Source organism: Oncorhynchus keta, chromosome 28 (assembly GCF_023373465.1).
Source record: "Oncorhynchus keta strain PuntledgeMale-10-30-2019 chromosome 28, Oket_V2, whole genome shotgun sequence".
Taxonomy (NCBI): Eukaryota; Metazoa; Chordata; class Actinopteri; order Salmoniformes; family Salmonidae; genus Oncorhynchus; species Oncorhynchus keta.
This window is the reverse complement of record NC_068448.1, coordinates 20,576,698-20,599,301: the sequence shown is the minus strand read 5'-3', so window position 1 is coordinate 20,599,301 and position 22,604 is coordinate 20,576,698. Positions and strand designations below refer to the sequence as shown.

Below are 22,604 nucleotides of genomic sequence, written 5' to 3'. Positions count from 1 at the left end.
TGAAATCACAAAGTAAACGTAAAGACTACCACGTTGGGTAATACTGTACTTAAACTGATTGTTGGACATTAACTAAAGTTCACTAAACAAAGCCCCACTTCCTTGTGATTCAGCTGTCTATCCATGTATACAGAAAGACAAGGCCTGGTGCAGTGGGGGCACATGCAACAGCAGCTGAGTGGTTGTTTCAGTGTGTAACATTATCCCCGGTCAGGTCTCATGACTGCAGTTCTCCAGAGCCAGAAACAAGAGAGCCAGAGGTGAGACTGCTGGGCTTATTTGACATAAGGTAAGCTGGCTGGTTGTGTATTTTTATCATGCACAAGGGTATTCTCATTCCTTAATTTCAAAACCTGGAAATGCCAGTCCAAATATGGACAGTTATGAGTTATGTACAGTTCATCCACGACATTGAGACAGGAGGACAATCTGCCAGGACTAGACTACCAGCGACTTTGCAGTTTTCCACTTGTTATTGAAATAACCTTGACAGCTTAACCTCTTTTCACACCATGAGTAAACATGAACATGACACCAAGTGTTAATAAAAACATTTATTGGTTTCCCATTTGTTCTAAGTGCCTTTCACCCATTTGACCCATCCCGTCTTCCCCTGGTTCCACAAGTTCTTTAGACCCTCTATGATCAGAAATAACCACGCTCCACAAGAGAAACCAAGAAGAATGAACACAGAAAAACATCAAGCCAAGAGAGAATAGCAAGGCGTAGAAATCTGAGGGGACTGACGTCAGTGAAGTCTGACAGACATTGAATGAGTCGTTCCAGAAAGCAGTGGTAGAAGTGCAACAGCTGCTATATAGTATGTTGTGTTGATAAACATAAGCACAGGAAAAGCTGCTATGTGCCTGAAATCTTTATCTGCTGCCTGAGAGCAAGCTTGAAAACAGTCAAAGCAAACACCCCCTAAACAGCAGAAAAAGCCCACATAACACAGGCAATAGATTTATTTACAAGAATAACTTTCAAAACGACACGCAAAACAGAAAGATGTAATGAGCAAGGTTGGAATCACACAGCTGTATGACTGAGCAATACTTTTTGAAAATCGCTCATTCAGTCAAGCTATACATAACTATATACAAAGTATACATTAAAACCACAAATTATTATCTTTATACATTAGAGGATTATCATTCAACACCCAAAAAATGACAAATCTAACAGAGGTTTTACTATTGCTAAGAACTAAGGATTCTAAACCAACAAGTGCTCATTTTGAAGTAGCAGCAGCTCGATCACTGAAGCGCTTTTCTGGGGCATTAGTAACATAACCCCTCAGGCCTTATTGCTTAAGTATAGTGTATGCTATATGACCATTATACTACGGCTAAGGGCTGTTCTTAGGCGCAACACAATGCCTATACAACAAACCACCAAGGTGCCTTATTACTATTAAAACTGGTTACCAATGTAATAATAGCAGTAAAATCAAATGTTTTGTCATACGCGTGATATGCCACGGCTGTCAGCCAAATCAGCATTCATAGCTTGAACCACCCAGTTTATAAACAAAATTAAGACAGGACCTCAACAGATACATAGCCTGACTGCACACTTATGCCCAAGCTTGCATTCATGTGCATACTAAAATCAGAAGACCTTGTCCTCACAATCATTCAAAGATGACAAGTCTATGCTATTATTAAATCAGGCCTTTGGGTACTCCAGGCTTCAATTCAGAGCTCTATCATATACATCCTATCCACACAAATCCCACATTACAAAAGGTGCCCAGACAGAAATTGAAAGGAAATAATGTAAGACACGATTGAAAAACAAAAGGTTATTTTGTTCAGAGATGTGTTCAAGGTTAAATCCATTTAAGTCAGGGAATCAAGCCAGACAAATGAATGAAATCTATATATATATATTAATTTTAAATAAAGGGGGCAGCACCCTTTCTTTCCTGATTTGCATCCTTCTTCAGCGAAATTGAACATCTTCCGTGGAAGTTAGATACTTTTACAGAGAAGGACTTTTTTCTTTACTGGAGTGTTCTTGGGAGTGAAATCAGAATGGTTAGAGTGACATTGGGGGAAATGTATAGATAAATGGGGTGAGGGTTTCAGGCAAAAAAAATATATACGTTTCCCTGTTTTAGATTAGGCCAGGCTTTCCAGACAATCAAAGATTCAGCAACTAATACCAGCAGAATGTGACCGAAATTAAAAATAACTTGCTTCCTTATTAATTGTGCTTGCTTTTTGAAGGGGTTAATCTTGATGTCAAACTACCACAATTTAAAATCTCAATTGAGGACCATTTGGCATTTGTCTGTAACTCCCCACATAATTATATGTTTACGTAGCCTGGAAACCAAACGGATATGCTCTAATTGAAACAATAGTAAAACAGTATAAGAGTTTGGATTTCATGCTACTTTTTATGCCCCTTCACATCTTCAATCTGTTGGTGGCCCTGTCCTCCCAGGCACATGGGGAAATCTGATGTTGCCTTTGAACGGGGTATGGTAGTAGGTACCGGGTGCACTGGTTTGAGTGTGTCAAGAACTGCAACACTGCTGGATTTTTCTCCCTCAACAGTTTCCTGTGTGTATCAAGAATGGTCCACAACCAAAAGGACATCCAGGCAACTTGACACAACTGTGGGAAGCATTGGAGTCAGCATCCCTGTGGAACGCTTTCGACACCTTGGAGAGTCCATGCCCTGACAAATTGAGGCAGTTCTGAGGGCAAAGGGGGGCAACTTAATATTAAGAAGGAGTTCTTGTTTTTTTACACTCAGTGTATGAGTATGTGTTTCGCATCTCTCCATCTTCCAAATGTGGAGGCATAGCGGGGATATATAATATAGGATATCTATGAATACCTAACAGTCTCACACCAAACAATGTAAATATCAAACACCCTTTTTGGGGATTTTTGATTAATAATAATAATAATAATAATAATAAATTAAAAAAGTGTACTGTCTCTTTGAATCTCTTTCATGGGGATGGGGGCAAGGTCAGCTTTTAGTTGTTATTTCCTCCCTTCTCTCCCCCTTCAGCCTGACTTGTTGGCCCCCACCAGGGTCATGAGTCCGTCCGTGCTCATGGACTTGGGGCGTTCCAGGGGGAAGCCCAGGGCTCGGCTCCAGATCAGCTGGGCCAGCACTCCCAGGGCTCGGGACACGCCGAACAACACAGTGTAGTAGTTCATCTCTGTCATCCCATAATACTGTAGTGGATAGAGGTCAGGGGGATGGCCAGGGAGAGGTCAAATATGTTTTGTTACAGAGGGTCAACAAAAATGGAATGATTAAAAGACTAAACTAAAAAACACAGGTGCTGTGTTTTGTGATGCTTATAATTGAAGTATAATTGTAATGCTGACTAGTCAAAATACATTTAGAATGCACTTTCAAATTCAACTTCCATCGAAGTTTCAGAATGGATCTGCATTACATTGCAATACGTAACATTACAATAGGACATTGTTGAGCAGAATGCCTGAATAAAGAATATTGCTTACCTGCAGCAGCACTCCACTGTGGGCATCTACGTTGGGCCAGGGGTTCTTGGCCTTACCCTGCTCTAGCAGCACTGGGGGCACGATCTTGTAGAGCTGGTGCACCAGCTTGAACATGGGGTCATTGGGCAGGTGCTTAAAGGCAAACTCCTGCTGGCATTGGTACCTGGGGTCAGTCTTCCTCAGGACAGCATGCCCGTAGCCTGGCACTACCTATGGCAGAGAGAGAGGGTGTGAGGAGTAGGGTTGAAAACTACCCCCACATCTCCTGTGTTCTTCAGAATCCCCGTTCCTGATTCCCAGAATCCTGGAGAACTAGAGACTTCTTGGTAAGATGCGTCGTAATAGTGAAGCCAGACGCACTCTTACCCTGCCAGACTTGAGTGTGTTCCAGATGTAATCCCTCATCTTCTCATCAGACACCTCCCCTCCCATCTCCTTCTGCAGGGCCGTCAGCCACACCAGTACCTCCTGCAGGGCACACAGAAACACTGTTATAACCTCAGCACTGTTGTGCTAATGTTAAGGAAAAGCCAGTTAAGCCAACATGACTATCGTTCTGTCCATCCATGTGACTGTGCAGAGCAAAGGACAGGATTGACACAGACCTGGTTGGCCAGCCCATGCAGAGGTCCAGCCAGCCCATTCAGAGCAGCACTGAAGGAGAGGTAAGGGTCGGACAGAGCACTGCCCACCAGGTGACTTGTGTGGGCGCTGACGTTGCCTCCCTCATGGTCACTGAAACCAAAGGGTCACATTCATTTTAATGTATGTGAATGTTTAATTCATTACAAAATTGTACCTCACATTATTGATTATTACTTATTACTAACAAACATTTATTCAGAGCTATATTGAAATACAGACTTATCCCCCCCAAAACTGTAGAATAATTCTAATGCAACATATAAACACTAGGGGGCAGAATTTTTATATTTGAGGGTTTCACAATTCTCAGAATTTAGTGGCAAAGGAAGGGGAAGGAACTACAGCCAAAAAAATAAAAAATAAAACCCCAAAAGTAAAATAAATCAATGACTTATAATGGTTAACAATATGAATACCTGGGTTTTATAGAGTGCGTTTCAATGACTACAAAGGCACTTAAACTAATTATCCTTAATATATAAATCCTTTAGGGCTGGTTTCAATGGAGATTCTTAACCTGAAATTGGCCCATAGTAAAATACCTGTGGATGGTGAGGTAGAGCCTCATAAGTTCAGTGAACTCAGCAGAGTTGCTGTAGCCCAGCATGTTGGCGAAGTTAGCGGACCAGTCCTGGTTGGAGTCAATAGCTCCAATGCTGCTGCCCTCACGGTACAGGTTACGGTAGATTTTAGCAGCAACACATGGCAACTTGGCAATTAAGTCCATGGAGTCCTCATAGATGAACTGGAATAGAGTAGATTAACTGAATAGAGAAGGGTAGGTGGTTTAATCAACAGTCAGTAGACTGTCTCCCACAGGATCTCACTGAAGGACATGATAAATCCCACACACACGATTACCTTGGTAGGTGATTTCCTGTTGATGTTTTGGTCTGTGAGTTTTTTTTCAAGTCTCTGTTGAACTCTGTGGCTGTAATTCCCTGCTCTACACAAACAGTGTGGTTGTGTTTCTATTTACTTAAATTTAGCCTCATCATTAACCAGGAAGTCGAGGAAGAGATGAATATGCTCTTGTTCAAGGGAGACCTGGTGTGCGTGTTAAATGTGAATTTTAAGAACACACTTGAAAGGTACTTTAAAATAAGTCAAGGTTTAGTGAAGACGACTCATTGATCTGGCATCACACACTGGTTTAATGCCTTTTACCACACCTCTGCCTGTACTGCTTTGTCGTGTGAGGAATGCAGACCTAGGCTCAAATCATATTTAAAATCTTTCAAATACTTTGAGTGTCGGCTTTAGACTGCCTGAAGCGTCAGATGTGCAAGGTTTACACCTTAATGGCTATTCTGTTTGTTCCATTTCACCAGGTACGCTCAAACACAGACAACATATTTTTTTAAATGTCAAATACCATTTGAACCCAGGTCTGTGAAGAATACATGCTAAGATCTGTCTGTGTGTGACTTACCTCCCAGTACTTGGCCTTGTTGACGCCCTCGGAGTAGGCCCGGGCAAAGCTGCTCTCACTGTTCAGAGCTGTGATAGCGGCGCTGAACTGGGACATTGGGTGAAGGTTGGTAGGGAAGTTATCTAGCATGGTGACGACGTGGGAGGGGAGTGCTGCCCGCTTAGCCCATTCTTTGGACAACCAGCTCACCTGGAGAGATGATGCAAACATGATCGGTGAGTACAAGTAGGGCCTATAAAAAAAATTGAGACAGGAAATGTTCTTCAATCCCAAACATTATAAATCCCCATCACTTTTCTATGGTTGTAGAACTTCAATGCCTTCCTCCTAAAGACCATAAAGAGTAGGCGTGTCCAAACTTTTAACTGGTACCATAAAACCTGTAATATAGGAATTTCCTCCAGCTGAGCCATATTAGGGTGGAATTAGACCTCATCTCATGGTGGCTTCAAGAAAGAGCTGCAGCAAACACCAAATGCCAAGGATGTGGGTTGGAGTCGAGTTGTTGCTGGGTGCAGTAATACCCACAATTTGTGGCCTAAAAACGAGAAGCTAGCTTTGTTGTGGGAACGGTTTGTCCAGTTGGAGCGAGCAGATTGGATGAAGGGAGCCACGGGAACATTAATGTATGCAGTGCTCATTTAACCACGGAGGACTTTGATAGCTATAACCAGTGGAAGGCAGGACTCGGAATGAGTGACTGAAACCAGGTGCTGTGCCGAGCGTGAATGTGAAGCCAGCAACCTCTGTTCCCTACCGGTACATCACGAGAGTCAGCAGTAATGAGATAAACCGGGTAAATTCTATGTGGATTTACCTCCCTATATCGCTATTGGATTAGCTGACTCCCTCAGGCTGGTGAAAAGGCCTTTTCCTCGGCTCTTCTTTGGTCGTTAACTCAGCGGTAAGTCTCCACGCTCTACTTTATACAGTGGGGCAAAAAAGTATTTAGTCAGCCACCAATTGTCCAAGTTCTCCCACTTAAAAGATTAGGCCTGTAATTGACAGACAAATGAGGGGGAGAAAAAAAAATCCAGAAAATCACATTGTAGGATTTTTAATGAATTTATTTGCAAATTATGGTGGAAAATAAGTATTTGGTCAATAACAAAAGTTCCTCAATACTTTGTTATATACCCTTTGTTGGCAATGACAGAGGTCAAACGTTTTCTGTAAGTCTTCACAAGGTTCACACACACACTGTTGCTGGTATTTTGGCCCATTCCTCCATGCAGATCTCCTCTATAGCAGTGATGTTTTGGGGCGGTTGCTGGGCAACAGACTTTCAACTCCCTCCAAAGATTTTCTATGGGGTTGAGATCTGGAGACTGGCTAGGCCACTCCAGGACCTTGAAATGCTTCTTACGAAGCCACTCCTTTGTTGCCCGGGCGGTGTGTTTGGGATCATTGTCTCACGATACATGGCCCCATTCTTTCTTTCCTATACACGGATCAGTCGTCCTGGTCCCTTTATAGAAAAACAGCCCCAAATCATGATGTTTCCACCCCCATGCTTCACAGTAGGTATGGTGTTCTTTGGATGCAACTCAGCATTCTTTGTCCTCCAAACACGACAAGTTGAGTTTACCAAAAAGTTTTATTTTGGTTTCATCTGACCATATGACATTCTCCCAATCTTCTTCTGGATCATCCAAATGCTCTCTTGCAAACTTCAGACGGGCCTGGACATGTACTGGCTTAAACAGGGGGATACGTCTGGCACGGCAGGAGTGGAGTCCCTGGCGGTGTTGTGTGTTACTGATGCTAGGCTTTGTTACTTCGGTCCCAGCTCTCTGCAGGTCATTCACTAGGTCCCCCCGTGTGGTTCTGGGATTTTTGCTCACCGTTCTTGTGATCATTTTGACCCCACGGGGTGAGATCTTGCGTGGAGCCCCAGATCGAGGGAGATTATCAGTGGTCTTGTATGTCTTCCATTTCCTAATAATTGCTCCCACCGTTGATTTCTTCAAACCAAGCTGCTTATCTATTGCAGATTCAGTCTTCCCAGCCTGGTGCAGGTCTACAATTTTGTTTCTGGTGTCCTTTGACAGCTCTTTGGTCTTGGCCATAGTGGAGTTTGGAGTGTGACTGTTTGAGGTTGTGGACAGGTGTCTTTTGTACTGATAACAAGTTCAAACTGGTGCCATTAATACAGGTAACAAGTGGAGGACAGAGGAGCCAGTTAAAGAAGAAGTTACAGGTCTGTGAGAGCCAGAAATCTTGCTTGTTTGTAGGTGACCAAATACTTATTTTCCACCATAATTTGCAAATAAATTCATTAAAAATCCTACAATGTGATTTTCTGGATTTTTTTATCTAATTTCGTCTGTCATAGTTGAAATGTACCTATGATTAAAATAACAGGCCTCTCTCATCTTTAAGTGGGAGAACTTGCAATTGGTGGCTGACTAAATACTTTTTAAATCAAATCAAATGTATTTGTCACATACACATGGTTAGCAGATGTTAATGTGAGTGTAGCGAAATGCTTGTGCTTCTAGTTCCGACAGTAGTAATAACAGTAATGCAGTAATAACCAACGAGTAATCTAACTAACAATTCCAAAACTACTACCTTATACACACAAGTGTAAAGTGATAAAGAATATGTACATAAAGATATATGAATGGTACAGAACGGCTTAGGCAAGATGCAGTACATGGTATCAAGTACAGTATATACATATGAGATGAATAATGTAGGGTATGTAAACATTATATTAAGTAGCATTGTTTAAAGTGGCTAGTGATATATTTTACATCAATTTCCATCAATTCCCATTATTAAAGTGGCTGGAGTTGAGTCAGTGTGTTGGCAGCAGCCACTCAATGTTAGTGGTGGCTGTTTAACAGTCTGATGGCCTTGAGATAGAAGCTGTTTTTCAGTCTCTCGGTCCCAGCTTTGATGCACCTGTACTGACCTCGCCTTCTGGATGATAGCGGGGTGAACAGGCAGTGGCTCAGGGGGTTGTTGTCCTTGATCTTTATGGCCTTCCTGTGACATCGGGTGGTGTTGGTGTCCTGGAGGGCAGGGAGTTTGCCCCCGGTGATGCGTTGTGCAGACCTCACTACCCTCTGGAGAGCCTTACGGTTGTGGGCGGAGCAGTTGCCATACCAGGCGGCGATACAGCCCGACAGGATGCTCTCGATTGTGCATCTGTAGAGGTTTGTGAGTGCTTTTGGTGACAAGCCGAATTTCTTCAGCCTCCTGAGGTTGAAGAGGCGCTGCTGCACCTTCGTCACGATGCTGTGTGGGTGGACCAATTCAGTTTGTCTGATGTATATGCCGAGGAACTTAAAAACCTACTACCCTCTCCACTACTGTCCCATCGATGTGGATAGGGAGGGGCTCCCTCTGCTGTTTCCTGAAGTCCACAATCTCATTCGTTTTGTTGACGTTGAGTGTGAGGTTATTTTCCTGACACCACACTCCGAGGGCCCTCACCTCCTCCCTGTAGGCAGTCTCGTCGTTGTTGGTAATCAAGCCTACCACTGTAGTGTCATCCGCAAACTTGATGATTGAGTGGGAGGCGTACGTGGCCACGCAGTCGTGGGTGAACAGGGAGTACAGGAGAGGGCTCAAAACACACCCTTGTGGGGCCCCAGTGTTGAGGATCAGCGGGGTGTAGATGTTACCTACCCTCACCACCTGGGGGCGGCCCGTCAGGAAGTCCAGTACCCAGTTGCACAGGGTGGGGTCGAGACCCAGGGTCTCGAGCTTGATGACGAGTTTGGAGGGTACTATGGTGTTAAATGCTGAGCTGTAGTCGATGAACAGCATTCTCACATAGGTATTCCTCTTGTCCAGATGGGTTAGGGCAGTGTGGTTGAGATTGCATCGTCTGTGGACCTATTTGGGCGGTAAACAAATTGGAGTGGGACTAGGGTGTCAAGTAGGGTCGAGGTGATATGGTCCTTGACTAGTCTCTCAAAGCACTTCATGATGACTGAAGTGAGTGCTACGGGTCGGTAGTCGTTTAGCTCAGTTACCTTAGCTTTCTCGGGAACAGGAACAATGGTGGCCCTCTTGAAGCATGTGGGAACAGCAGACTGGGATAAGGATTGATTGAATATGTCTGTAAACACACCAGCCAGCTGGTCTGCACATGCTCTGAGGGCGCGGCTGGGGATGCCGTCTGGGCCTGCAGCCTTGCGAGGGTTAAACACGTTTAAATGTTTTACTCATGTCGGCTGCAGTGAAGGAGATTCCGCATGTTTTGGTTGCGGGCCGTGTCAGTGGCACTGTATTGTCTTCAATGCAGGCAAAAAAGTTAGTCTGCCCGGGAGCAAGACATCCTGGTCCGTGACGGGGCTGGTTTTCTTTTTGTAATCCGTGATTGACTGTAGACCCTGTCGCATACCTCTTGTGTCTGAGCCGTTGAATTGAGATTCTACTTTGTCTCTATACTGACGCTTAGCTTGTTTGATTGCCTTGAGGGAATAGTTACACTGTTTGTATTTGGTCATGTTTCCGGTCACCTTGCCCTAATTAAAAGCAGTGGTTCGCGCTTTCAGTTTCACGCGAATGCTGCCATCAATCCACGGTTTCTGGTTTGGGAATGTTTTAATCGTTGCTATGGGAACGACATCTTCAATGCACGTTCTAATGAACTCGCACACCGAATCAGCGTATTCGTCAATGTTGTTGTTCGCCGCAATGCGGAACATATCCCAGTCCACGTGATGCTCCACTGTATCTGTTAGATTTATATTTTTCCTGCTTGTGCTAGAATAGTTGGTGTTGTTCTCTGACTTACCACTTAGCTATGTTGACCAACTAGACTAGTTAGCTGGCTATGCTAGCAAGCAGGCTAAAATAAGTAACCTTAACTGGCTGGCTAAGATAACTGCATATACGGCAACATTATTTGATAATTGTTTAAATGGTGTTATATTTGTTCAAAACTTTGGTTTACTTTAAATGTTTCTGTAAGCTTGGTGTTGATCGCAACTGGCTGACTCATGCAGTGCTAACCTAACGCTAGTAGGGCTAACGTTAGCAGGCTAGCATCTTTGCAAGCTCATTTCTATCAATAAATTCATAAATTAATTTGGTTTTAAGTTATCTGAACATTTAATTGAAACCAGTAGTTATGAAGGTGCAAACGATTATTTAATTTGAAGTTATACATTAAGTTATTTCTGTTGAAGTTTACATTACAGGGAATAGGCCGACTGGCTGGGTCCTCCATATAAAGCGTCACAACCCGCAAAAAAACATTTTCCCGGCATGACTTCAGCATTCTGATCGGTTTTACGTAATAACTTAAAAAATAAAAGTGAGGTCTAACATTGTATTTGAACTTTACGTGCATATACCAATGCAAATCCATGTTACATGTGGTTATGTTTATGCTACCCTTTAACCTCCTTTCCACTTGACCAGACTAAATCTTTACATTCAGTTTAAATTAGCCCTAGCCCCATCTCACCTGTTCCTCTGTGGGGACCTGTCCTGTGACCAGCAGCCAAAAGAGGCCCTCGGGCAGTGGCTCCTGACCTCCTGGAGCCTTGGGCAACAGCTGCTGACACTCTGGAATGCTGTAGCCACGGAAGCGGATGCCCTGAAGACAAATTTGACACCATTTAGATAGTACTTTCAAGGCAATGACACCCCTAGACTTTTTCCACATTTTGTTGTATTACAGCCTGAATTTAAAATGGATTAAATGTAGATGTTTTGTCACTGGCCTACACACACACACACACACACACACACACACAATATATATATAAATAAAAAGAGGAAATATGTTTTTTGAAATTTACACAAAATCATTTAATAAAGAAAAACCAAAATGTTGTAAGTATTCAACCCGTTTGTTATGGCAAGCCTAAATAAGTTCAGGAGTAAAAAGAAACTAAAAAAAATGTGCTTAACAAGTCACATAAAGTTGCATGGACTCACTATGTGCAATAATTGTGTTTAACATGATATTTGAATGACTACCTCATCTCTTTACCCACACGTACAATTATCTGTAAGGTCCCTCAGTCAAGCAGTGAATTACAAGCACAGATTCAACCACAAAGACCAGGGAGGTTGTTCAATGCCTTGCAAAGAACGGCACCTATTGGTAGATGGGTAAAAAAAAAAAATTAAGAAGACCCTTTGAGTATAGGTTATTTATTAATTACACTTTGGATGGTAACTCAGTTGCCGGAGAGGAAGGAAACTGCTCATGGCTGTCACCCTGAGGCCAATGGCTGTGATAGGAGAAAACTGAGGATGGACCAACAAAATTGTAGTTACTCAACAATACTAACCTAATTGACAGGGTGAAAAGAAAGGAAAGCTGTACAGAACAAAAAGATTCCAAAACATGCATGCTGTTTGCAACAAGGCATTAAAGTAATAGTAGGAAAAAAATCTGTCAAAGCAATTACCTTTTTGTCCCGAATACAAAGTTGTTTGGGGCAAACTCAATACACCTAATTACTGAGTACCACTATGTTTAAAGCTGAATCATGTTATGGGTGTGCTTGTAATTGTTTATTTTTTATCCTGAAAAACTCCCCAGTCCTTAACGGAATGGAGCTAAGCACAGGCAAAATCCTAAAGGAATACCTGGTTCAGTCTGCTTTCCAACAGACACAGAGATTAATTCACCTTTCAGCAAGACAATGACCTAACAGACAAGGCCAAATCTACACTGGAGTTGCTTACCAAGACAGTGAATGTTCCGAGTGGTCGAGTTAGTTGACTTAAATATACCGTAATTTTCGGACTATAAGCCGCTACTTTATTCCCACACTTTGAACCTCGCGGTTTATAAAATGACACGGCTAATTTATGGATTTTTCCCGCTTTCACAAGATTCATGCCGCCAAAAAACTGAGCACCGTCACATAATGTGACGTAAATAGAGCGCGCTCAAACTTCCCATCATTCTGATTACGGTAGTAATTTTGTCACCCTCATGGCAAAGACACAGAGAAATGCATATGATGCAGCTTTCAAGTTGAAGGCGATAAATCTAGCTGTTGGAAAAGTAAATAGAGCTGCTGCATGGGAGCTTGGCCTTAATGAGTCGATGATAAGACGTTGGAAACAGCAGCGTGAGGAACTGACTCAGTGCAGAAAGACAAAATCTTTCAGAGGGAAGAAAAGCAGATTGCCCAAAGTAATTGCAGCCACTCGACATCAGTGTAAATCGTGCATTTAAGGTGGCGCTCCTTGTTCAGTGGGAGGCTTGGATGACAAGTGGGGAGAAATCCTTCACTAAAACAGGCCGCAGGCGAAGAGCATCTTATGGTCAAGTCTGCCAGTGGGTCCTGACAGCGTGGAGCATTGTCAAAAAATCCACTATCATCAACGGGTTTCGAAAGGCTGGACTGCTGCGTGTTGAAGGGGCAGCATGAGCTCAGCGGGGTATTTGCCTCCAGATGAAAGTGACGAGGGCGACAATGAAAACGATCCAACATCGGATGAAGTAATTCTGAGGCTATTCAACTCCCGACACCGAAGGAGATGACCTCAGTGGTTTCAGTGCACAGGAGGAGGAAGATAGTGACCAATGACTTTCTTGGTAGGCTACCGTTTCAATTTTTTGTTACAAGCCGTGTTTCTTTTAAAGGCTGTGTAAAGTTAATTTGTTTCAATGTACCGGTAGGCACCTGCGGCTTATAGACATGTGCGGCTTATTTATGTACAAAATACATATTTTTTAATAATTCAGTGGGTGCGGTTTATATTCAGGTGCGCTTAATAGTCCAGCAATTACGGTACATGAAAATCTATGGCAAGACCTGAAAGTGGTGGTCTAGCAATGAACAACAACCAATTTGACAGAGCTTGAAGAATTTTTTAAATAATAAAAAAATGGGCAAATGGTGTACAATCCAGGTGTGGAAAGCTCAAGAGACTTACCCAGAAAGACTGTAGCCACTGCCAAAGGTGCTTCTACAAAGTATTGACTCAAGTGTGAATACTTATTACTGTATTTCATTTTCAATAAAAATGTGCAAAAATGTCTAAAAACATGTTTTCACCTTGTCATTAAGGGATATTGTGTGTAGCTGGGTGAGAATAATTGTTTTCATCAATTTTGAATTCAGGCTGTAACACAAAATGTGGAATAAGTCAAGGAGTTTGAATACATTCTGAATGCACTAAGTAACCATATGGCTTATCTACGAGGGCCAAGAGTGCTCAGCTTGACACATCAATTATTCTGTGGGTGATACTGTTTAGTGGATTATTTGTGTTGTGATGGCAGGAAACACACCTCATCAGGATCCAGCACCGAGGTCTCATACACCAGACCCTTCATGCCCCTCATCCCACCATAGACCTATGAAACAATAGAAATTACATTCTGTACAGAAAGCTCAATATAGGCTAGACTATTTCTCTCTGATCAAAGTCCAGAAATAAGTGTCTCAATTCAAAATGTGTAAAGATGACCCTGATCTTAATTCATCTAAATTCTTCATAGTCATAAAAAGGGTAAAGATATCATGTGAATGATAAACGTGTGGATGACGTTCACTCTAAGAGCTGAGGTGTGTGTAACCCTGGAGTGAGTCTGCTGTGATTTCTGGTGTGGGAGGCAAGAGCTGTGACTCAGCTTTATATTTTAGTTATTTTTTGTTGCATTAGTCCGCTGTTGGTACAGTCTCAAAATGTTTTGAATATCAGTAATCAAGTTATCAAGAAGCAAAGTGTCATCGGACATATCATGTGGCTGTGCTTAGCTGGCAGGGAACAGGCTGAGTAGTAGTGGTACATTACATGACTGCTTGTATGCTAAAAGGGGCAACATCAGACCCAATCACACAGCAGCTGGTTTATAATACAGTAATGTGAATCCATTTCTACATATTGATAAACTAAAGACCCTCACCACACATAATTTTGTTAATGGAATTTTGAAAATGATTTTACCATTGCTTTTCTGATCTTTGTGGTGTAGTTCATTTCTTTACTATCAAATGAGGAGACAACCTTATCACACAACTCAGAGTTATACTTAAACTAAATCTTTAAACCACTTAATAATGGAGCATGATGGCTAGTCAACAAATCACCCTTCGTTGAGAGCCCAGAGACAAAAGTACAAAGGTCTTTTATAGCCAAGATAGACCCCTTTCAACCTACATGACGAACAGATTATTGAATGGGTCACAAGGTTAAGATTTGTATAAAAGATACTTATAATTCACAGCAGACAGTATCTGCTGTAAAAACAGTTTTCATTGTGTAGAGACCAGTGTCTGGCCCCCTAACTCCATACTGGAGCCATGTCTCACTGGTACAGTATAGAACAGAAACATTAATAACTCATGCTCTTGAATGCAGTGTCCCCAAAGACATCATAAATCTCCTGTCAGTCATCTCCCAGAGGCCCATCCTCAGTAGAACACATAGACGAGCGTTCTAACAACCCCTTATTCTATTGCATAAACAACCATGATGCAATAAAAGTATTATAACATAATCTTGCAATTTGTCTCAAAGTGGTTTATTTCTACATTAAAAGCCTTTGATTCTCTTGTATGGTTTTTACCAACATTATGTTCTGAGATAATGAATACAGCTCAATTACTTACCATATCAACAGTGATCGATCCAATGTTGGTTTTACCATACTGCTGTTTGAAGCTCTTGATCCTACTTTGTTCTTTTGGGATGAGGTCTGATAGAACATCCTTTAAATTCTACAAAAATACAGACATGTCTCTGAAAGCTCAGTCAAAATAAAACTAGTTGAAAACCAGCCTATATAAAAAAAAAGGTCAACTACAGAGAACCTAGTGAAAACTGTGTGATAACACTGCCAAGTCTGTGTTAGTTAAACAACCATTATATCCGAAACATAGGTTGAAAAACAGGCTTATAAAGTTATCAGCATGGTCCATAATGTCAATCCCTATTAATATCATGCTTCACCAATATTGACGTTAATAATGAGCAAACTGACAATGAGTGGCCTTGAAGAGATGGTCAGAGTACTTACTGTTGATGAGCTGGCATGTCTGGATGCCACGATGACACATGAGGCATTCTGCAGAGGAAAATGCAAGCATCAGAAAACATGAGCCTGAGGGAGGGTCTGTGGTCAAAACAGAGACTTGGTTAACACTGAGTGTAAAGGAGGTATTAGAGAAGCTTCAAATTAGCTGCATAGCAAAACTGCACTCTGATTTCCAATACCTGCAGCTAGACTACTAGAAGTAGGCCTAATTTAATCATTGAGCTGATAGTACCATGAAATCCTGATTTCTCACCGCTTCTCAGTTAGCCTAAATATCCAACCCCATAGACTCACAACATCCACGACAGAGTGGGAAGATCAGGTAATTGGTTCTGTATAGGTAACTGCTATCTGGCCTGGCAATCCGCAATGTCTGCCTAGACTGCAGTTAACATTATACTGTTGTCAGAGGTAAATGGGAGCAGCTGGTATAATGATGAATGAAAATGAACCTAGAGGGTTTATAGCAAAAAGCTAGCAATATTTCTCAAATTCAATTAACCATAATGCATTTGTTTCTCCAGCTATGGCAGATGACCCTAAGGACTTGGTCACTAGAACTAGGAGATTGAGTCGGATTAACAGGAATGTTCTTGAGTAAATAAATAAAAATACAAAAATCAGCCCAGGCAGAATATGAAGGTTCTTGACTGGGTACCAGTAATCTTGTAGTTTAGCAGGTGATTACTACCAGTAGTCTGAAACTAGACCAGAGAGGAAGAGGCAAAGCGAGAGGTTTCACTCTCGTAAAAATATGTCCAAAATCAGTTACAACACTTTCCTGGCATCCTCCTTCCGATACACAGTTGTTCGTAGATGCTAGATTGCCATGTTACAGCGGTTCTATTTGTACTGTAGGTTACAATCTAGTTACAGCCGGTGTTCCAAGGACACTCAGTCTTACTCCTGACCAGAGAGGTAGTTGCTTGGAAACCCAATGGGCAGAAATGAGCATTTGAATCATTTAAGTTTCCTCTCACAACTTCCAGAATGTCAAATAAAATGAGATTTTATTAACGTACTTTACCAGTTATCCTTGCAGTTGGTCCTTTTGGCAGTAGGAAACAATATATCCACAGGAAAGTAGAATTACATCAACTTTTGAAAGTGCTGGTAGTGCTCAGACTTCGATCACCTGAAGCATGTGCACAAGAAAAACACATGCACGAGCCTCATGTCTACTTGCCAAGCTCCTGCACGTGTTACATGGTTCTGTGCATGCTTCAGGTGATAGAAACCTGAGCACACTACCAGCTTTGAAAAGTTAATGTAATTCATATTTCTTGTGGATATTGCTTCACATTCCTACCGCCAAAAGGACCAACTGCACAGACAACCGATAAAGTTTGTTAGAATATAATTGTATTCAACATTCTGGCTTGTAGAGGTCGTGAAAGGAAACTTTCCTGATTCAAAACACCCATTTCTGCCCGACATTAAATTGCATTGAATTCTAAGTTGGGTTTCCAGGCAAGAGGTAGCAGTGGCACCCAGGAATCAATACAGACCTCTGTGGAATGCATGAAATCAAGACAGAATTCAAATCAGTGAGTGTTATTGAAACTGGCTAGGTATACTGAATAAAGATCAACACAATATGCAACAACTTCAAATATTTTACTGAGTTACAGTTCATAAGGAAATCAGTCCATTAAAAATAAATTAGGCTCTGATCGATGGATTTCACATGACCGGGAATACAGATATACATCCGTTGGTCACAGAAACATTAAAAAACAAAAGTAGGGGCATGAATCATGAAAAACAGTCAGTATCTGGTGTTTTTTTATTTTTATTTCACCTTTATTTAACCAGGTAGGCTAGTTGAGAACAAGTTCTCATTTGCAACTGCGACCTGGCCAAGATAAAGCATAGCAGTGTGAACAGACAACAGAGTTACACATGGAGTAAACAATTAGCAAGTCAATAACACAGTAGAAAAAAATGGGCAGTCTATATACAATGTGTGCAAAAGGCATGAGGAGGTAGGCGAATAATACAACTTTTGCAGATTAACACTGGAGTGATAAATGATCAGATGGGCATGTACAGATAGAGATATTGGTGTGCAAAAGAGCAGAAAAGTAAATAAATAAAAACAGTATAAAAACAGTATGGGAATGAGGTAGGTGAAAAAGGGTGAGCTATTTACCTATAGACTATGTACAGCTGCAGCGATCGGTTAGCTGCTCGGATAGCTGATGTTTGAAGTTGGTGAGGGAGATAAAAGTCTCCAACTTCAGCGATTTTTGCAATTCGTTCCAGTCACAGGCAGCAGAGTACTGGAACGAAAGACGGCCAAATGAGGTGTTGGCTTTAGGGATGATCAGTGAGATACACCTGCTGGAGCGCGTGCTACGGATGGGTGTTGCCATCGTGACCAGTGAACTGAGATAAGGCGGAGCTTTACCTAGCATGGACTTGTAGATGACCTGGAGCCAGTGGGTCTGGCGACGAATATGTAGTGAGGGCCAGCCGACTAGAGCATACAAGTCGCAGTGGTATAAGGTGCTTTAGTGACAAAACGGTGTGAACACCATTTGCCTCATGCAACGACATCTCCTTTGCATAGTTGACCAGGCTGTTGATTGTGGCCTGTGGAATATTGTCCCACTCCTCTTCAATGGCTGTTAAGTTGCTGGATATTGGCGGGAACTGGAACACGCTGTCAACACAACACAATGGTCCTTCTGTAGCTCAGTTGGTAGAGCATGGCGCTTGTAACGCCAGGGTAGTGGGTTCGATCCCCGGGGCCACCCATACGTAGAATGTATGCACACATGACTGTAAGTCGCTTTGGATAAAAGCGTCTGATAAATGGCATATATTAATTAAGAGCATCTCAAACATGCTCAATGGGTGACATGTCTGGTCAGTATGCAGGCCATTTTCAGCTTCCAGGAATTGTGTACAGATCCTTGCGACATGGGGCCGTGCATTATCATGCAGAAATATGAGTTGATGGTGGCGGATGAATGGCATGACAATAGGCCTCAGTATCTCTTCACAGCATCTCTGTGCTTTCAAATGGCCATAGATAAAAATGCAATTGTGTTCATTGGCAGTAACTTATGCCTGCCCATACCATAACCACACCGCCACCATGGGGCACTCTATTCACAACATTGACATCAGCAAACTGTTTGCACATAACATACACATTGTCTGCGGTTGAGGACAGTTGGACGTTTTGCAGAATATTTTAAAACGACATTGGAGGCAGTTTATGGTAGAGAAATTAACATTACATTTTCAAGTAACAGCTCTGGTGGACATTCCTGCAGTCAGCATGCCAATTGCACACTCTCAAAACGTAGCATTGTGTGACAAAAACACCTTTTAAAGTAGTCTTTTATTGCCCCCAACAAGACGCACCCGTGTAATGATCTGTTGTTTAATCAAGTTCTTCATATGCCACACCTGTCAACTGGATGGATTATCTTGGCAAAGGAGAAATGCTCACTAACAGGGATGTAAAAAAAAAAAAAAAAAATTATAAAAGTGTCCACAATTTGAGAGAAAAGCTTTGTGCATATGGAACATTTCTGGGATATTTTATTTAAACTCATGAAACACAGGACCAACACTTTACAAGTTGCTTTTATATATATTTTTTTCAGTGTAGCTTGCGGCATAAATGGAGACTTGGCAACAATACAGCACCCGAAAATGAACAAACCTAGATAGTTTGTTGTATTGGCTAACGTTAATAGTTAGGACATGTACTTATGAATAGAAATGTTAACACTGAAGGTCAAATGAGGGGAAGTGGAGGAGCAGGTTAACTAGCCAGCCAATTAACTTGCCACTGCTGACAGTAGGTAGCTAATATAAGACTCTGCATTATCTAAAAAAGCAGTTTAAAATAACTTCCATGTGAGGAGGGATAGCTAACTAGCGTTAGCTGTCAAACGTCAATCTCCTGCACAATCAATCTCATGTTAGTTAACGTTGTCACTGTCAACTGGCTAGCTCGCAGCTAACCTAAACGTCGAGAAACAGTAGTGCCAACGCATTTAACAGATAAAGGACCATCGTTGGTAAGCTTCAAAACAGTCTGGCGATGTGTAGCCACTAGCATACATGAATGCGCTTGACTACAACCGACATTTTTCCTGGAGAGCGAGCAAGCCGGCTAGCTAGTTGTTGAAGTTTACTTGATAGTTTCTAGCAAATTAACGTTTGCACTGACGCCCACTCTACTTCGAAGAGACTTACCTTTGACTGAAGAAGTCTTGGTGCTAGCCTGCTGATACTGGTAGCCAGAAAGGACATGATGTCTGTGGGGAAAATATATGTATTCTGAAAGACAGTGCCCAGCGAAGCTAGTTGAAGGTGCCCCTACAGAAAAAACACGACTGAAGGTTGAAGAGGGATTCGGGCCCGCAAGTAGGCGTATCGTTGATTGGATGGTGGTTGCAGGGAAATGTAACCTCATTGGCCAGTTGAGCCTCGTGTGTCTCTATCAATCGAAACGATTGGCTAAGGCAAACGGAAGACTGGGATGGAACGAATTTCCGTTTCATTCTGTCACACAATTTAAATTAATTGTTTCTGGACATGACCATACAAATTACAGGTGTAGATCGGACATAATTTGATAAATATCAGCAATATTTTACTTTTGATACTTTAGTATATTTTAGAGATTACATTTCGTTTTGATCCTTAACTATATTTAAATCCCAAATACTTTTAGTGAAGTAGTATTTTACTGGCTGACTTGGTTGGCCCTGTCCAGGGGTGTCGTCGGATGGGGCCACAGTGTCTCCCGACCCCTCCCGACCCCGATCTCAGCCTCCAGTATTTGTGCTGCAATAGTTAATGTGTCGGGGGGCTACGGTCAGTCTGTTATATCTGGAGTATTTCTCCTGTCTTATACGGTGTCCTGTGTGAATTTAAGTATGCTCCCTCTAATTCTCTCTCCCTCCCGGAGGACCTGAGCCCTGGGACCATGCCTCAGGACAACCTGGCCTGATGATTCCTTGCTGTCCCCAGTCTACCAAGTTGTGCTGCTGGTCCAGTTTCAACTGTTATGCCTGCGGCGATGGAACCCTGACCTGTTCACCGGACGTGCTACCTTGTCCCGGACCTGCTGTTTTTCGACTCTCTCTACCGCACCTGCTATCTCTAACTCTGAATGCTTGGCTATGAAAAGCCAACTGACATTTATTCCTGAGGTGCTGACCTGTTGCACCCTCTACAACCACTGTGATTAATATTATTTGACCCTGGTGGTTATCTTTGAACTGTTGAACATCTTGGCCATGTACTGTTATAATCTCCACCCAGCACAGCGAGAAGAGGACTGGCCACCCCTCAGGTCCTAGTTTATTCCTAGTTTCTTGCCTTTCTAGGGAGTTTTTCCTAGCCACCGTGCTTATACATCTGCATTGCTTGCTGTTTGGGGGTTTAGGCTGGGTTTCTGTATAGTACTTGGTGACATCGGCTGACGTAAAAAGGGCTTTATTTGATTGATTGATTGACTTTCACTTTAGTAACTATCTATTAAGGTATCTATACTTTTACTTAAGTTTGAGAATTGGGTACTTTTTCCACCACTGGACTTATTGCACTTATCCAATTCTTGCCAAATCTATTGGGTCTAGGTTAAAAACACCTGGTACCAACAAGACCGGTTCAAGAAATTATACTTGACACAACAGACAGTTATTCATTCACTATTTCAATTCTGATACTTTCGCCGAGGCTCCACCTTTCCTCTCCAAAGCAGCCAGTGATGGAACACACACAACAATATTTCTGTAAAACAAGGAATTGATTATTTTTGTGAAGGATTTAGTAAAACAAAAAAAAAGGAAAAATGTAAAGTTGGCTATTCAATTGCAAACAGACTACATGCAGTGCACCATAGATGTTCCACAACTTTGATTGAGAGTCCACGTTGCTGGGGGAGATGTATACTTTTCAGTGAGGTGTTAAACTTTTGGAGCACACATGAAGAAAGTATGCGTGACTATCAAAGGAAATTAATTTAAGAAAACAAACAAAAACATAACTACTGAAATAAACTTCTAACAAATGTGCTTCATATTATATTTTGTTGGGGTTGTTCATTCTTATTATATCCATCCAAAGTTACCAAATACAACATGGAACTGTTGAAAATAATCATGCAAGAGGCATGGAAAATACAGTCTATAAGTCTGGATACATCTCTGAATTGGCATGGTGAACACACTTGTAAACATACCATGTATTTGGCACATTAAAAGTGACACTAAGTCCATACCATATATGTGTTACATAACAGCGTAGCACGCTGATTTTAGCTGTAATAAATTAAGCAAAGTTAAGATATGCAGGATAACGAAAAATAGAAGAATGCATTGTAAACCACTCCGCTTCATGCAGCCATTACGACATGCATGTTCAGGCTATTTTGTAAACTTTAAGAAGAATCAACATTTGGCCTGGCCATGGTCACTTCTTGGATAATGGATCCACACAGTGTAAACAATCAGGGACAACACAATTCAAACAGTACAAACAATGGTGGGAAGAAATTGTATATTTCCAAAGTTGCTGTGAACTGATAAAAGTAGGCTGTGGTCTGATATTCTTGGTCCACACTCCCGTGCTCTTGTCTCTAGTCAGTGGCTGTGGGAAGAGACTAGTGTTTAGTAGTAGTCCGACAGAGTAGTCGTCACTTCTCAGTATGTTTCTCCAGTACCAGAGGTGGGAGTACTCAGTCATCCTCATCTGGCTCCACTATGGAGGCCAGGAGGACGTTGTGTCTCAGGCAGGTCTGGAGGTAGTGCACCAAGGTCCGTTGGGAATGCTGGATGCTGCGCCGCTCCTTCAGGATGTGGCCCTCGTCTGGGTACAGCTGCAGGGAGTAGTTGGCCTCCACCTTCACCAAGCGGCTCAGGAGCTCTGCACTGTGCTGGAAGTGGACCCGTGCTGCGTCACCCAAAGCCAAAAAACACACACATAAGACATAAACAAACACATGCAAGTTATTATTAATAAGTTCAGCAGTTGAATTGCATATTGATAAAAAAAAGTGGACACATTTAGCTGTTAAAATCATAGC

At 42.1% G+C, this 22,604-nt stretch overlaps 2 protein-coding genes across 2 annotated transcripts in view; both read right to left on the bottom strand.

Moving 5' to 3' along the window:
- Nucleotides 1–539: 539 nt before the first annotated feature.
- Nucleotides 540–19,934, bottom strand: LOC118360776 (citrate synthase, mitochondrial). The gene is made up of 11 exons (XM_035740184.2): nt 19,766–19,934; nt 15,530–15,577; nt 15,123–15,230; nt 13,799–13,864; nt 11,003–11,134; nt 5,572–5,760; nt 4,682–4,884; nt 4,100–4,229; nt 3,861–3,962; nt 3,495–3,704; nt 540–3,200 (listed from the first exon to the last, which is right to left on the bottom strand). Exons 1-11 carry the CDS (start codon nt 19,820–19,822, stop codon nt 3,027–3,029), a joined length of 1,419 nt encoding a protein of 472 aa, XP_035596077.1. The 5' UTR covers nt 19,823–19,934; the 3' UTR covers nt 540–3,026.
- A 135-nt stretch (nt 19,935–20,069) lies between these two features.
- LOC118360775 (inactive dipeptidyl peptidase 10-like) overlaps nt 20,070–22,604 on the bottom strand; it is a 34,539-nt gene continuing 32,004 nt past the window's right edge. The window contains exon 25 of the mRNA XM_035740183.2: nt 20,070–22,471. Within this exon, the coding sequence (XP_035596076.2) occupies nt 22,257–22,471 (215 nt within the window). The 3' untranslated portion in view covers nt 20,070–22,256. The remainder of the gene's footprint in view (nt 22,472–22,604) is intronic.

Coding starts and splice junctions, on each gene's coding strand:
- LOC118360776 (XM_035740184.2), bottom strand. CDS start 19,822: ATGTCCTTTCTGGCTACCAGTATCAGCAGGCTAGCACCAAGACTTCTT. Junction 4,230..4,681: donor CTCTACCTCACCATCCACAG/GTATTTTACTAT, acceptor CTTTGGTTTCAG/TGACCATGAGGGAGGCAACG. Junction 3,201..3,494: donor ACAGTGGAGTGCTGCTGCAG/GTAAGCAATATT, acceptor TATCCACTACAG/TATTATGGGATGACAGAGAT.